Below are 12,615 nucleotides of genomic sequence, written 5' to 3' on the forward strand. Positions count from 1 at the left end.
ATTTGGTATGTCACCTCGTTTTGCATTTTCTTTTTTCTTTTCTTTTTTTACTGATTTCTTAACAAAGTTTTAAATATCCAAGAGTAGAAAAGAGAAAATAGTAGAATAACTAGTGTTGGACCTGGCCCTTTTGGCAGGTTCACCCCGAAACTTTTTGCTTTTTCCTAGCCTGTTTCTGGAAACTGGTGTTGGTGATTTTAGGCCTCTGCGCACTTTTTCACTGTGGTACAGTGTAAAGTGCGTGAGCTCTCTGTGTATGTGTGGTGAGTGACCTGCCCTCCCATAGGAATGCATGGGGAATATGTGTAACCATGGTAGTTCCTGATGTGTGGGGAGTGCAGGGTCGAGTTTGGTATGTGCGAACTCGTGAGATTGAATGCTGCGTAAAGATGTATGCGGCATGAATGTGTCTAGTGTGGAAGTGCCACTTCTAGACATGGGTGTGCATGTGTAGTGAGTCTGCTGGCACGTGATTGGCTGGAGCCTGGCTCCAGGAGTGTGCCTGGGCCTGCTTGTGGATTGACTGTCTGGTTTGAGGGTGACGGGGGCTGGGGAGCCCCCAGGAGGTTGTCTGAGTCAGCCCTTGGTTGAATAACTGCATCTGCAACTAGAGTGGTGGGAGGAGATAGCACCTGGGAGTGAATAGGGCTGTGTTTTCCCCACACAATGCTGGCTCCGCCCACTGTGGTGCGTCTGATGTCCCTAGCCTGACCAGTGAAAGGAGTTCCCCATAACCAGTTGTAGCTGGTTCTCACACTGCCTGCACCCTTTAGACAAAGGATTTTGGGTATAAAAAGGGTGCTGTGACACTCTAAAAATGTTCTTGTTTCTGACTTGAATCCTGCCAGGGGCGTGCTGCTGCTTGGGCCCAGGGGAAGGCTTGCCTTGTCCTGCTGATGCCCTGGACACCTGATGGACTTTCCTGGGGGGGCTGGAGGACTTTTCTTTGTTGGGAGCTGCTGTGCTCCACCTCTCTTGTCCTTGTACTGGATTTATAAGCACTATGGGTTTTTATGATGCTCTAGCGCCTGGGAGCGTTTTCCTTTGGACCCTAGCGCTTGAGAGCACTCTTAGTGTCTCTAGCGCTTGGGAGCGCTGATTTATTGCGCTTAGGAGCGCTTTATTTTCCACTAGCGCTGAGTGAGCGCCTTATGTGCACAGCCGGTGCCCACCCGGCATTACCTCGCTTTAATTTAATTGCAACGGGAGCCCACCCCGTGCTTTTGCAGGGAAATTGCACGACCGGAGCCAGGGTGGCTCGTCAGTAGGGCCGCGCTGCCATTGGCTGGCCCCAGGAAGAGTTGCCGCGCAGCCATGGGCTGCCCACCGGAAGGAGAGAGCCGCGTCATCACCGGGGCTCCCATGAGCGAGGGAGAGCCCCGGTCTGCTGGTAGAGCCCGCGCTGCCTAATGGGACCCGGGGAGCGGGTCGGGAAGCTGTCTCCACTCGAGCGAGGCTCTCACGAGTGAGAGAGCCCCGCGCTGCCAGGAAAGCACCGCCCAGACCGAAGGAGGCTGAGACCGGCGAGAGCACAGAGGAGCAGCCGGTGAGTGGGGCCGGGGGTCCGTTCCCTCGAACGTGTGGGGACATTTGGTAGTTCGAGCCTGATAGGCTCCATCCGCTGTTTGGCCCCGCCAGTGTGTTCAAGCCTAAGAGAGGCTCTTGGGGGCATGTCTTTAGTCCCCCAGAGAGGGACTCCGACAGGCCGCATTCTTGTTTGGCCCACGAGGGCCCCGGGGGCATTTTTGTTGGTTCACGAGCCCCGAGAGGCTCACAGCGCCCCATTTGTCGAGGAGCCCACGAGGGGCTCAGGCGCCACAGTTGTTGAAGAGCCCACGAGGGGCTCAGGCGCTACATTGTTAAGGAGCCCACGAGGGGCTCAGGCATTACTTAGTTTTAGAGCCCAGAGAGGCTCATGGCCGCATTTACTTTATTTGGAGCCCAGTGAGGCTCTTGAGGGCATTTTATATTTACAGTCCAGAGGGGCTCACCGCCCACATGATGTTTAGAGCCCAGTGAGGCTCTTGGGGGACGTTTAGGCCCTGTTGTTGTTCCCAGCTGCCCAGCAATTAGTGGGCAGCTGCAACGTTTAGGTTAGCGCCGGTGGCGCACCCCTGACTGGCGCTGCATTGGCAGCGCGCCCTGACATTCTGGACACAGGGCTGTTGAGTCTCCTTGAGATGGCCAGTTGGCCAAGGGGACTGGTATGTGGGTAGGGCGCAAGGCCCTAATGTGATGTCTGCGCAATGTGATTTTGCTATGTTTATGATAGTAATTGCCTAAGGTGATGTTTGCGCAATGTGACTGTGAGGTTATTTTACCTATGTTGGTTCATGCTAGTGAGAGTTTATTTCACTATGTGAGTTACGCCCCTAAAATGTGAGTTATGCTTAGGGGGAGAGTCTAATGTGTTTAGACTAGTGAGAGATTGCCTACTGTAGTTTTTACTGGTTAGGCCCAAATGTGAGTTATGCGTAATGTGCTATGCCATTATGCCTGTGACACCTCTGAATGTGTTATGCATCATGTGTTTCCTTCCCTTACACCTCTGAATGTTCTATGCATCATGTGTGAAACTTCTTATTATGCTATGATCTACAAAGTGCTATTTCTAATAGTATTCTAAGTTCTAGAAGTGCTATTTCTGCCAAGTGTTGATTCCTGACAGTGGTCCTGGTGGCCCTGTCTTATACATAATCCCTTGTGAATATTGCCCGTGCCAGTTGGCACAATGTACATGTGTGATTCTATCTGATGTGTTTTGACAATACAGAAGTTATTTTTATATAACCTTGTGTGGAGTTCCTTTTGTGGTGTGCCTAGGATGTTGTTGCTGTTGTGTGCGTGCGCAAATGCTTTACACATCGCCTCCGGGATAACCCTGTCTGCTCGTGCCAAGCTACCAAGGGGGTGAGCAGGGGTTATCTTGGCGTGTGACTCCCTTGCCCTGACTAGAATGGTGGTTTCTGCCTGGCTTTGGCGTCAGCCTTAGCCTACCAGAAATAGCCAGTTCTAACAACTAGACTTTCAAACTTCAACCAAACAATTTTCAGTTAATTATTGAATTGAAAACATTCTCAAAATTCAACTTTTTCTGAGAACCTCCATGTGTGGGTTCATTCAGAGGTATCAACATTAGATATTTACAGCTGCCCAATAGTGACAAAACAGGATCTGAGTTTACTTCAACTCCAACACACTTGTCTATGCATAAAAAACGAATCTCCTGTACTTCTCTTACATTGGGCATACCAATACTTTGACATCTTGAACATTGGATAGATGTATTTTGATTACATTTAAGATAAGCTGAAATATAATGAAACACCTGTGAGGCTAAGAATTGCATCCTTCAAAAACTCGTACCTATTAATACATTCCTGGGGGGTTTACAAATGACTCTCCTCCCACTGGCGGCCAAGGAGAATCTGGAGGCATGATAAACGACCAAAGAATTACTTGAGGCACTTCGAGAGTTGTCTCGGCCAAGGCAGCTGGTGGGGTGTTTGGGGTGGGGAAGGGGGGGGAATGGGTTCCTGACTGAATACTATTAGGCTTACTCTGAACAGTTGGTGCAATCATTACTGCAATTAGACAATGAGGCGTTTGTGCGGGGGTTCTTACCCCCTTCCCTGCGGGTAGGCGATATATGAATGCTCTTGAAACTAGGGGGAGACGATCGTGACCCTGCGGCATATCGTTCACTCACCATGATAAACACTGACGTTAAAATACTATGTAAGACTCTTGCAGTGCAACTGCCTCCCACGTCTCACCTCATCTATGAGGATCAGTACGGGTTTATCCCTGTCCGAAACACGGGGTTGAATATAAGGCGCCTGTCGCATGTCATGCATGAGGTACAGACTAGAGATGAGGAGCTGGCGCTCCTGTAAATGTAAATGTAAATGTATTTCGATTTATATAGCGCACTAATCACCCAGGGGTCTCAAGGCGCTTGCTTAGGGAACCCGTCCTGGTATTCCCCTGTGAGATACCCCGGCAGGGTATTCACAAGGTGAAAGCCAGGCATCCCGCCGCGAGGGGCCGTAGTGGAGATTAAGCAAGCTATTGCCCAGAGTCGCAGAGTGTGACCCCGTGAGTCGAGTAGGCACCGGAGCGAGAATTGTCGAGTCCGTGGAATTTTTGAGCCCGAGACCCGCCGAGGCGGGGAATCGAACCCTGGTCCACGGCTGATCTCAGCTTCCGGGTCTGCCGCCTCTAACCACTGAGCCACGCTTCTCCACAATCAACCTCAAGAGGGCATTTGGCACTGTGGATTGGGGCTATCTTCAGGAGATGCTGAGGGTGACGGGCTTAGTTTGTAGATCAAAATCCTCTATACAGATCCCTGTGTGTGGGTCCGAGTGGGGATGAGCCGGTCGGAAAAATTGGTGTTAGAGCGTGGAACACTGCAGGGCTGTCCTCTGTTGCCATTACTTCTTGCTTTGGCCAGTGAACCCATGGCAGTGTGGGCCCGAAGGGAGCTTGGGCAGTGGAGAATCCACGTTGGGGAGAGCTCTCATTTAATATCGCTGCATGCGAACACTGTCTTGTTTTATGTTGCGTCAGCTCATTTGGCGGTCCTCAAATTCTAAAAGCCCTTGCTCGAGTTTGCTGACTACTCTGGCATGAATATGTGCAAGTCCTTGCTTTTCCCATTAGCGGGTATGGCGGTGTTGCCGCCGGACAGCCTTCTGTGGCTGGGTCTGTTTTGGGTGACTGGGCACTTCCAATATCTAGGCATACAGGTTGCCCATGTGGAATTGCGGCTGTTATAGCTGAACGTGATCGGGGTGGTTGACACCTTGAGTCTGTTGGTGGCTTTCTGGAATTTCTTGCCGCTCTCTCTTGTGGGAAGAGTAGCAGTTGCCAGAATGGTTGTTCTTCCACGTTGTTTATAAGTGCTCCAAAACTCACTGTGCAGCATCCCCATGAGCGTGTTCCGGCAGTTGATATCAATGTTGATGGCTCTCTACTGCGCTGGAGGATGTTGCCGGGTGGCCATGCATGTTTTAACGAGGCTCAGTGAAGATGAGGGACTGGAAGCCCTCAGATATGATTTATAGTACTATGCAGCATACCTACAATATTCGGCCCGTTGTCTAGACGAGGGGGACAACTGGGGAAAAGCCCTTGATTGAAGGATGAGCCCAGTTGGATAGGCTCCCACCCACCCTGATGGAGGGGGCGGGTGCCCCAGACTACCTGCCATAAGTTGTCAGACAGGCCATGAATGTGTGATATGTATTTGTAGAGCGCATGCTTAGGATTGCGCTGTTTCATCGGGAACTAATTGTATGGTCTTTTGCCCGGTACGAAAAATGATGGAAAACACTTCATTTCAGGCCTGGAGGGAGGGATGTTGTCGGGTGTTGGCGGACTTGTACCCGCATGAAACCTTTATATCCTATCAACAGGCATGTGAGGCATTTGGACTGGGTCGGGCCAAAATCTGCAGCAGCCTGGCCTCATGGACTTAGCTAGGGTGACATGGCTCACGTTCCCGAACACTTCTCAGATGACTCAAACACTGGAGGTTATACTCATGTGTGGGAGTAGGCGTCAACAAATTTCTCTATTATATAGGGCCATGAGGACCTACACTGTGGGATCCACCCACTGACCCCTCCCTCCAGGGCATGAGCCGCCTGGGACCGTGATTTGCCGATTGCGATGGGTGACAGGACATGAAAAGCTGTGTGCATTGTAATTCATACGGTATCCTGCAATGCACACTCTAAAATAATGCATTTTAATTAACTGCATCATGTGTATGTGACCCAGATGAAACTGTAAGCAATAATGCTTACCCTAGATGAGGAGTAGAGGGGGACTGACTTCCTGCATTTAGCCTGGGGGTGCCCTGAGGTGCACCAATTCTGGACCCTGGTGGTGGAGCGGGTGAGGGATTGAGGCCACCCTACTGCACTGCCTACTGGGGCAGGCTACTAGCCCTAAAAAACGCAAGATGGCTTACAAATTGCTGCAATCACTCCTGGTTCTAGCAAGATGAAGGATCTCAATAGTATGTAGGGGAAGGCGCTCCCCTTTGATGGTCGACTGGTTGAGAGACGTGCGTGAATGGTCGATTGCTGAGGAAGTGCACATGAGAGTGAACAACCCGATTCGGAGGCTAGCAGTAGTGGGATGGAATAGGATGTGCAAGGCTGCCCCTGAAGAAATTGCTCCTGGGCCCCTAGCATGTATTGTCAATTGAAATTGTCTAACTCTGTTGTCTTTTCCTCTATAGTGTAAACTGCTCTCTGATCTATTATGACCACCTGCTGGTAAATGTGCACCCACTGTGTTGTTACTGTAAAATGACAAAGTTTATATAAAAAAAAACATTTCCCGGCTGTCTTGGGGCCAGATGGGCCCAGGGCAGGGGGTGGCATCTCCCCTGCCTGGGGAATCCTTGGGCTGCATATCAAAGGCGGCAGAGGCCTTCGAAGCCTCGTGCCTTGATATGCTAATTTAATAGCCTTGTGGAGGTGGGGGTGTAAATGCCTCTCTCCAGAGCAGATATTGTTTCTGGCCTCTGAGAACGGGGCGCCTACATCCTAGGGGGTCAGAAACGTATCTGTGTTGGAAGCCTGGACTGAGCCAGTCTGTCAGCACAATAGAGGGCTATTAGGTTTCATGGGGTATCTCTAAGGTACCCTTTGGGTGCATGTATTACTAAATCCATCACTGGAATCTGTGTGGGTTTAATAATAAGATGTGTTTGATACCAAACACTATAGGTTTCAATGAAGCCATTATGTAATTGGGTAACTTGTTTTGACAAGTGCCCAGTAAATACCTTAAGATGGCTTCCCTGCTCACTTTCAATATCTAGTAATAGAACTAGACATAAGAGGGGCATTTCTGTTTATACAGCTATGTCCTCACATAAAATATAATGGACCCTGCCTTTGGGTAAAAAGGCATTCGGTAGGGGTGGGTTACATATATTAGATGCACTGACTTTGGCACGACACACAGGGTGTGTTTGCACCATGTCACGCAACCTGCAATGGCCGTCTGTGTGGAATTTGTATGTAGGTCCCTTACGGTGGCATAAGATATGCTGCAACTCTTAGGGACCCTGTTTAGTACTTCTACCCTAGGTACCAGAGGTAACACTTACTAAGAACTTACAGGGATACTAGAGTCCTTTGTCAGTTTTAAAACAATGAGCCATCACTTTTTTTAATGAAGGAGCACTGAGGTCTGGTTAGCAGGCCTCAGTGCACTGTTAAAGTCGAAAATCAGCATCCAGTTGTTAAAAAGGGGATAACAAGTAGGTGAGGGCAACTGCCACAAATCCCAGTTTCCTGCATTAGTCACTCAATTTTAAGGTCTTTTGTTGAACTCTGCCCACTGAAAGCCACAGTAGCAGCCTGCACAACTAGTTTGAGTTTATCTTGGTATGCAGCAGTTTCATGAAAAATGTCTCTATCATATTCAGAAGCTATCAGTTCAGCTGTTGACAGGGCATTCTGTACAGAACTAATTCAGTTCCCAATGCATTGATCTCCAGGGACTTCTGGTCATCTCCAGTATGCATGTCATATGATTGGGTGACTGAGAGACTTCGCCGGGTGATGAGCCGCCCTGACAACACAAACACTTTTTATCTTTCGGAAAGCCTTGTTTTTACTGAACAACAAATCTTATTTTTTTTTAGAAACTTCAGATTTGTGGTGTGATTTGTTTTCTTAAACCTCCTGAGTGTGGCATTTGCCTTTCATATATTTCTAGTTTGGGTTCGCAAAGCTGTGCTAATAGTGTGCTAAACATCACCCTTGACGTTAATATTACCAATCGTCTTGATACTCCTTTCCTTCTCTTGCCATTCTTTGTGGTATCTGCAGCTCACTAAGAGGGTTACATTTACTTATTTCCTCTGTGCCCACCACTTATTTTCCTTGACCTTTTATTGTTTGACTTCTGTTTTTCGATCTGCCCAAGGCAGCTTAAGCAGTCCCATGGAGCTTAAGCAGTCTATATGAAGAGGAATGAGTGCATTGATTGAGTGCTCTAGGTGTCATATGTCACATTTGACTACCACTGGTTGAGTGTACCAGTGATGATTCATAATGTATGAAGTTCTGTTCTTCCACAAAGTCATATGCGTATTTCATTGGTGAGATAAAATAAGGCCACAGAGGGAGAAACGCCTCCTTCTTTTCCATAAGTTGCTGTACTTGCATTGCTGAACTGGGAAAGCATTTGATTGAACCTGCTGTGTTTAATTCGAGCAGACATGATAAAACGTGCTTCAAAATCTCCTATTTAATGCACGTTTCTCATAAGTATTTAAGGGTCAGAAAACAGCGCAGGAGGCAAATAGTAATAAATGTAAGTTTGACATATAGGGGAATAGGCACATTCCTGACTGCCAAGCATATTGGGTTTCAGGGGCAGAGGCTAGTGTTAACCATCTCTGTATAGGCGTGGAGGGCCAGAACAGAGCCATTCCTATCTGAGGCAGACTAGTTGGGTTTAAATGATGTCAGTCAAATGGCAGGCACACCTTTGAAAGTAGTGACATTTAGGTAGTCAGAGACAATATAGTAATAGCCTGAAATGTTCTGATTAAAATAGTGCCTGTATCACGTGTTTGCATATGTAGGTTCCCCTTAAGAGTAAAAAAAAAACATTTTTGAGGGAAAAATCTAAATTTTGATTCACAAAAACAGGAATGGTGGAATGTCCCCCTTGTAGATTAGATTTACTCACATGGCTCTTACAACAGAATAATGGATTTTTTGAGTGAACAAATCTTCCATGGGCAGGGTTGATAAGTGGCAATGTGGTCTCTAAATTTTGAAAAAAAACACACACTTGTCCCTTTGTGGCGATTTTGCAATTTTGTAACCATTTTCCCACTCTGAAACGCTTGGAAATGTTTCCTACCACAATACGAACTATATAGGTTTTTAGAAAAATGATGCGGGAGGACCCCTATAATAAATAGTGGTGTAGGGGAGTGTTTCCCTATAAGAGCAACATTTTCTCTGCTTCTTTACAAGTGTAAATCCAATTCTGCTTCACAGTTACCCATGCAGAAATATGCATTAGATGCATTTTTAAATGAATGTATGGTCATAACGGAGTACTTGTGGATATCTAAGACTAGTGTAAGCATTAAGCAGGAGTATATTTCTGTTGGACTTTTTTTGCGTTGGGCCTTTATTTCTGTGGGACTTTTTGCATTGGGTGTTTTAACTAGCTTTCAACTGTTTGTGACTTTCTCCCTTTATTGTTCATACTGGCAAATGGACTTTAGTGGAATTGACCAGATTATCTTACAGAGGCCAATGTGCAGTAGCACATTTTGTTTGTATGCCGTAGCTCTGTCCCGCCTGTGATTACAAAATCAAATGCAATCAATATTGTGCAAATGTCACTAGAACTCTTCAGTACGCACTGATTTAGATGTCACCTCAGTTTTGTATAGTGTCTTCTGTCTAATGCTCGTTTCTGCATTGTTTTTGTTTCACAAGAGGCTGCTCACTAGCCATAGTAGCTGGTGTCCTGTATGGTACAAATTTTGTTCCAGTTCTTTATATCAAGGATCATGCCAAACGAAATGAAAGCATGTATGCAGGAGCCAGTCAATTTGGTGAGGGCAGCCACTATTTTTATTTATCTAAGTCCATGCATGTGATTCTCTGCTTTGCCTCAACTGTGTGCATCTTCATAGCTTATTAACTCATGTAATCAGGCATCTAATACATGTTTGCTTAACCTGCACATTCATACATGTTTTAGGGAGATGCTTCATTGTTTATGTGTATGTTAATCTTACTGTGTTGTTTAAAAAAATCCCAAACATTTGCTAACTCTAAAAAATCATCCCTGGGAAACGTTGCCTCCGCTGCATCACCCCAACAGGCCTCACACCCCCTCCCTCTGTTAACTCATGCCGACATTCATCATTCTCATCTTTCTTCCTCCCCACCCTCATTAGATTCCTCTTTTATTTTTACACCCATGTCCCCTAAACTCACGGAGAATCACCTTCCTACTGTACAGGAAAAGCCTATCACTCTGCTGGATATCCCTGCCCCTTCCTTTAGTAAAAAGCAAAAAAATCCTACATCGTCAAACCATGAAAAGGAAGAACATTGCTAAACTTGCCTACAACCGCAAGAAAGCAAAAATTGCTAGGCATCAGTTTTTCAATTCTAGAAGAACTCTGCCTAAAATAGGGGAGCCTAAACAAACATCACACGCAGTCATCCAGCAAACAGGGGGTGAGAGTGATCTTACCTATCCTAACATCACTACTGTTCCTGCCTTAGAGAATTTTGCTGTCCCTGGTGATAACTTAACAAGGGGAGGCCAAAATGACTTAGGGAGGGATATGGATAAGGCGGGTGATGATGAACATTTCCTCAAAACAGTCTGGGTTACTCTAAAACAACTATTGTCACCTTTTGAACTAAGACTGTCACGTATTGAGACTCACCTGCTTGAAATGGATAAAACTTTAGTATCCCTGGCCACGCTTAGCCTAAAACAGCTGGAAGCTACATATCCCCAGACTACTGAGGGTGCCCCACAGGCGAGTAATGATGGTACCCAACCTGTACCAGCTTCAACTGCTGGCATTCAATCGGCATTAGTCCCTAACAAGGCATCCTCTGCTCCTATCATTTTCCCCTTTCCTTTGCCCTCCCTATTACCCAAACCTATCCCAATTCCTAAACCCCGGACAATTGCAAATGTCCCTGTTTCCTTTCCATCAAGTTCATCAAAACCAGATACAAAACCCCCCATAAAACAAGTGCAGCCCAAAAACTCTTCTAGAAATGATCAGAATGCGACCAAGCCTACTACCCCTTTTTTACAGCGCACATTTAATCAACACCAAAATCAACAGAATTTTCGCGGGGGTTATATTGACCTCCCTCCCGATGCTGGGCCCTATGTTGCCATTTTGGCTGGGGTACCTGCGCTTGACCCTGACACCGTGGAAACCCAGTGGTCCTTAAAGAACAAAGTGATCCACTGGCTAAATGCCAACAGGCAGCATCCATACACCACCAGGAGCAGGGTCTTAATGGTCAGGCGAGTCCCATGGGTGGGTCGCACTAATAAAACCATATCAGGAGACTGTATTGTGGTGTCATTTGCAGACCCCCACACAGCCCAACTTATCACCACATGGGATACACATGCGATGCACCAATCTATTGTCACTAAACCCCTTACCTTTTTTTACCCTCCAAAACAGATAGTTGAGCCTTCTGGGGTCTGGTCCATAGCCCATAACCACAGATGGAAGGGGCACGGGCAGGGATGGCATCCCGCTAATAATTGCTGGGAAGGTGCACCCACTATGAATAGGTTTGAATGCCTAGATCAGGTGGATTGACTGGGAACTCCTGGTCTTTCACCTCGGTCGAGCGCTCTAAATCTTTCAACCAAGGCCAGTAACATTGACAATTCTCCATCTGTTAACAAAATTCAAACCTCCCCGGGTGCAGAACAACCCTGCCCAGTCCAGTGTCCCCTTGCTGTGCGTGCCACACAACACCTAGAGATGGTACATTCCCTAGTTTCGCTAGACGCAACGGGAAATGTCGGCCAACCAGCCCAGAAAAATAGCGACTTAAAACATTCACTCCTATCTTGGAATGTAGCAGGCTTGGGTAATAAGATCACCCATAAACCCTGGTTGGAGATTATACAGAAGCATGGCGTTCTTTGCCTGCAAGAAACTTGGCTTGTTGAGGAAAGTCATATTATGGGGTATCGAACATTTCATTCACCCGCTGTTCCCTCTCCCCAGGGTCGAAACAAAGGGGGCCTGTGCATATATACATCGAATGTGGGGGATATAAAGGTATATGATTTCCATTCTGATCAATACTTCCAAATTCTTTTATTTAAATGGGGCACCACACAAAAGGTGATACTGGTAAATTTTTATAATAACATGCCAGCAAACGAAATGGAACTGATCTTAAATAAAATGTCACACCACATTCATAAAGTGAGAGATCAAAATACTGGGGACCACACAGTTCTATGGGTGGGAGACTTTAATTGTGCCATCTGCCCGTCTTCTGAGTTAGGTTTGTGTGGCCTTTCAGACCACGAGGAGGATGGCCCTTTCCATTTCTCACACACCAAGTTGGGGTCCCTCCTCAACAGCATTATTTTCTCCTTTGATCTTACTTTCATTAATCAGGCATGTTCCCCCCCAATTCCCTTTGCTCCAACATATAATGGCAGAGGCTGTGAAACCACAATTGACTTTGCACTAGCGTCACCCGTCAAACCCAATTTTATAACTTTCTGGGAGATTGGGGACGACCCAATGAGTGATCATTATCCCATTACTTTTGGGGTAATGATCACAGAGGAGAAAGCAAAGGAATCTAGTGGGCCGTTATATCCACTGGAGGTCACTTTAACAAAAATAAACGGCTATGTGATAAAGTGGGAGAAAATGAATCCTTTAACCTTCTTTCACAGCCTCATATCATCTTGCATTACAGACATACTTGTCTGTTTAGAAGAGGATATTGATCCAAAGGCGATCATGGCAGCTTTCGCTAATATTCAGCTTTACATTAAAGACATGCTAACGAGGAGCCATAAAAAGAATGGGAA

At 46.7% G+C, this 12,615-nt stretch overlaps 1 protein-coding gene across 3 annotated transcripts in view; it reads left to right on the forward strand.

Moving 5' to 3' along the window:
- The window catches only part of TMEM144 (transmembrane protein 144), a 162,288-nt gene that overhangs the window by 92,553 nt on the left and 57,120 nt on the right, over positions 1–12,615 (forward strand). For all 3 annotated transcript variants that reach the window (XM_078676992.1, XM_078676991.1, XM_078676993.1), the window contains exon 8: positions 9,495–9,613. In XM_078676992.1, coding sequence (XP_078533118.1) covers positions 9,495–9,613 — 119 coding nt within the window. The remainder of the gene's footprint in view (positions 1–9,494; positions 9,614–12,615) is intronic.

This window comes from Lissotriton helveticus, chromosome 2_1 (assembly GCF_964261635.1).
Source record: "Lissotriton helveticus chromosome 2_1, aLisHel1.1, whole genome shotgun sequence".
NCBI lineage: Eukaryota > Metazoa > Chordata > Amphibia > Caudata > Salamandridae > Lissotriton > Lissotriton helveticus.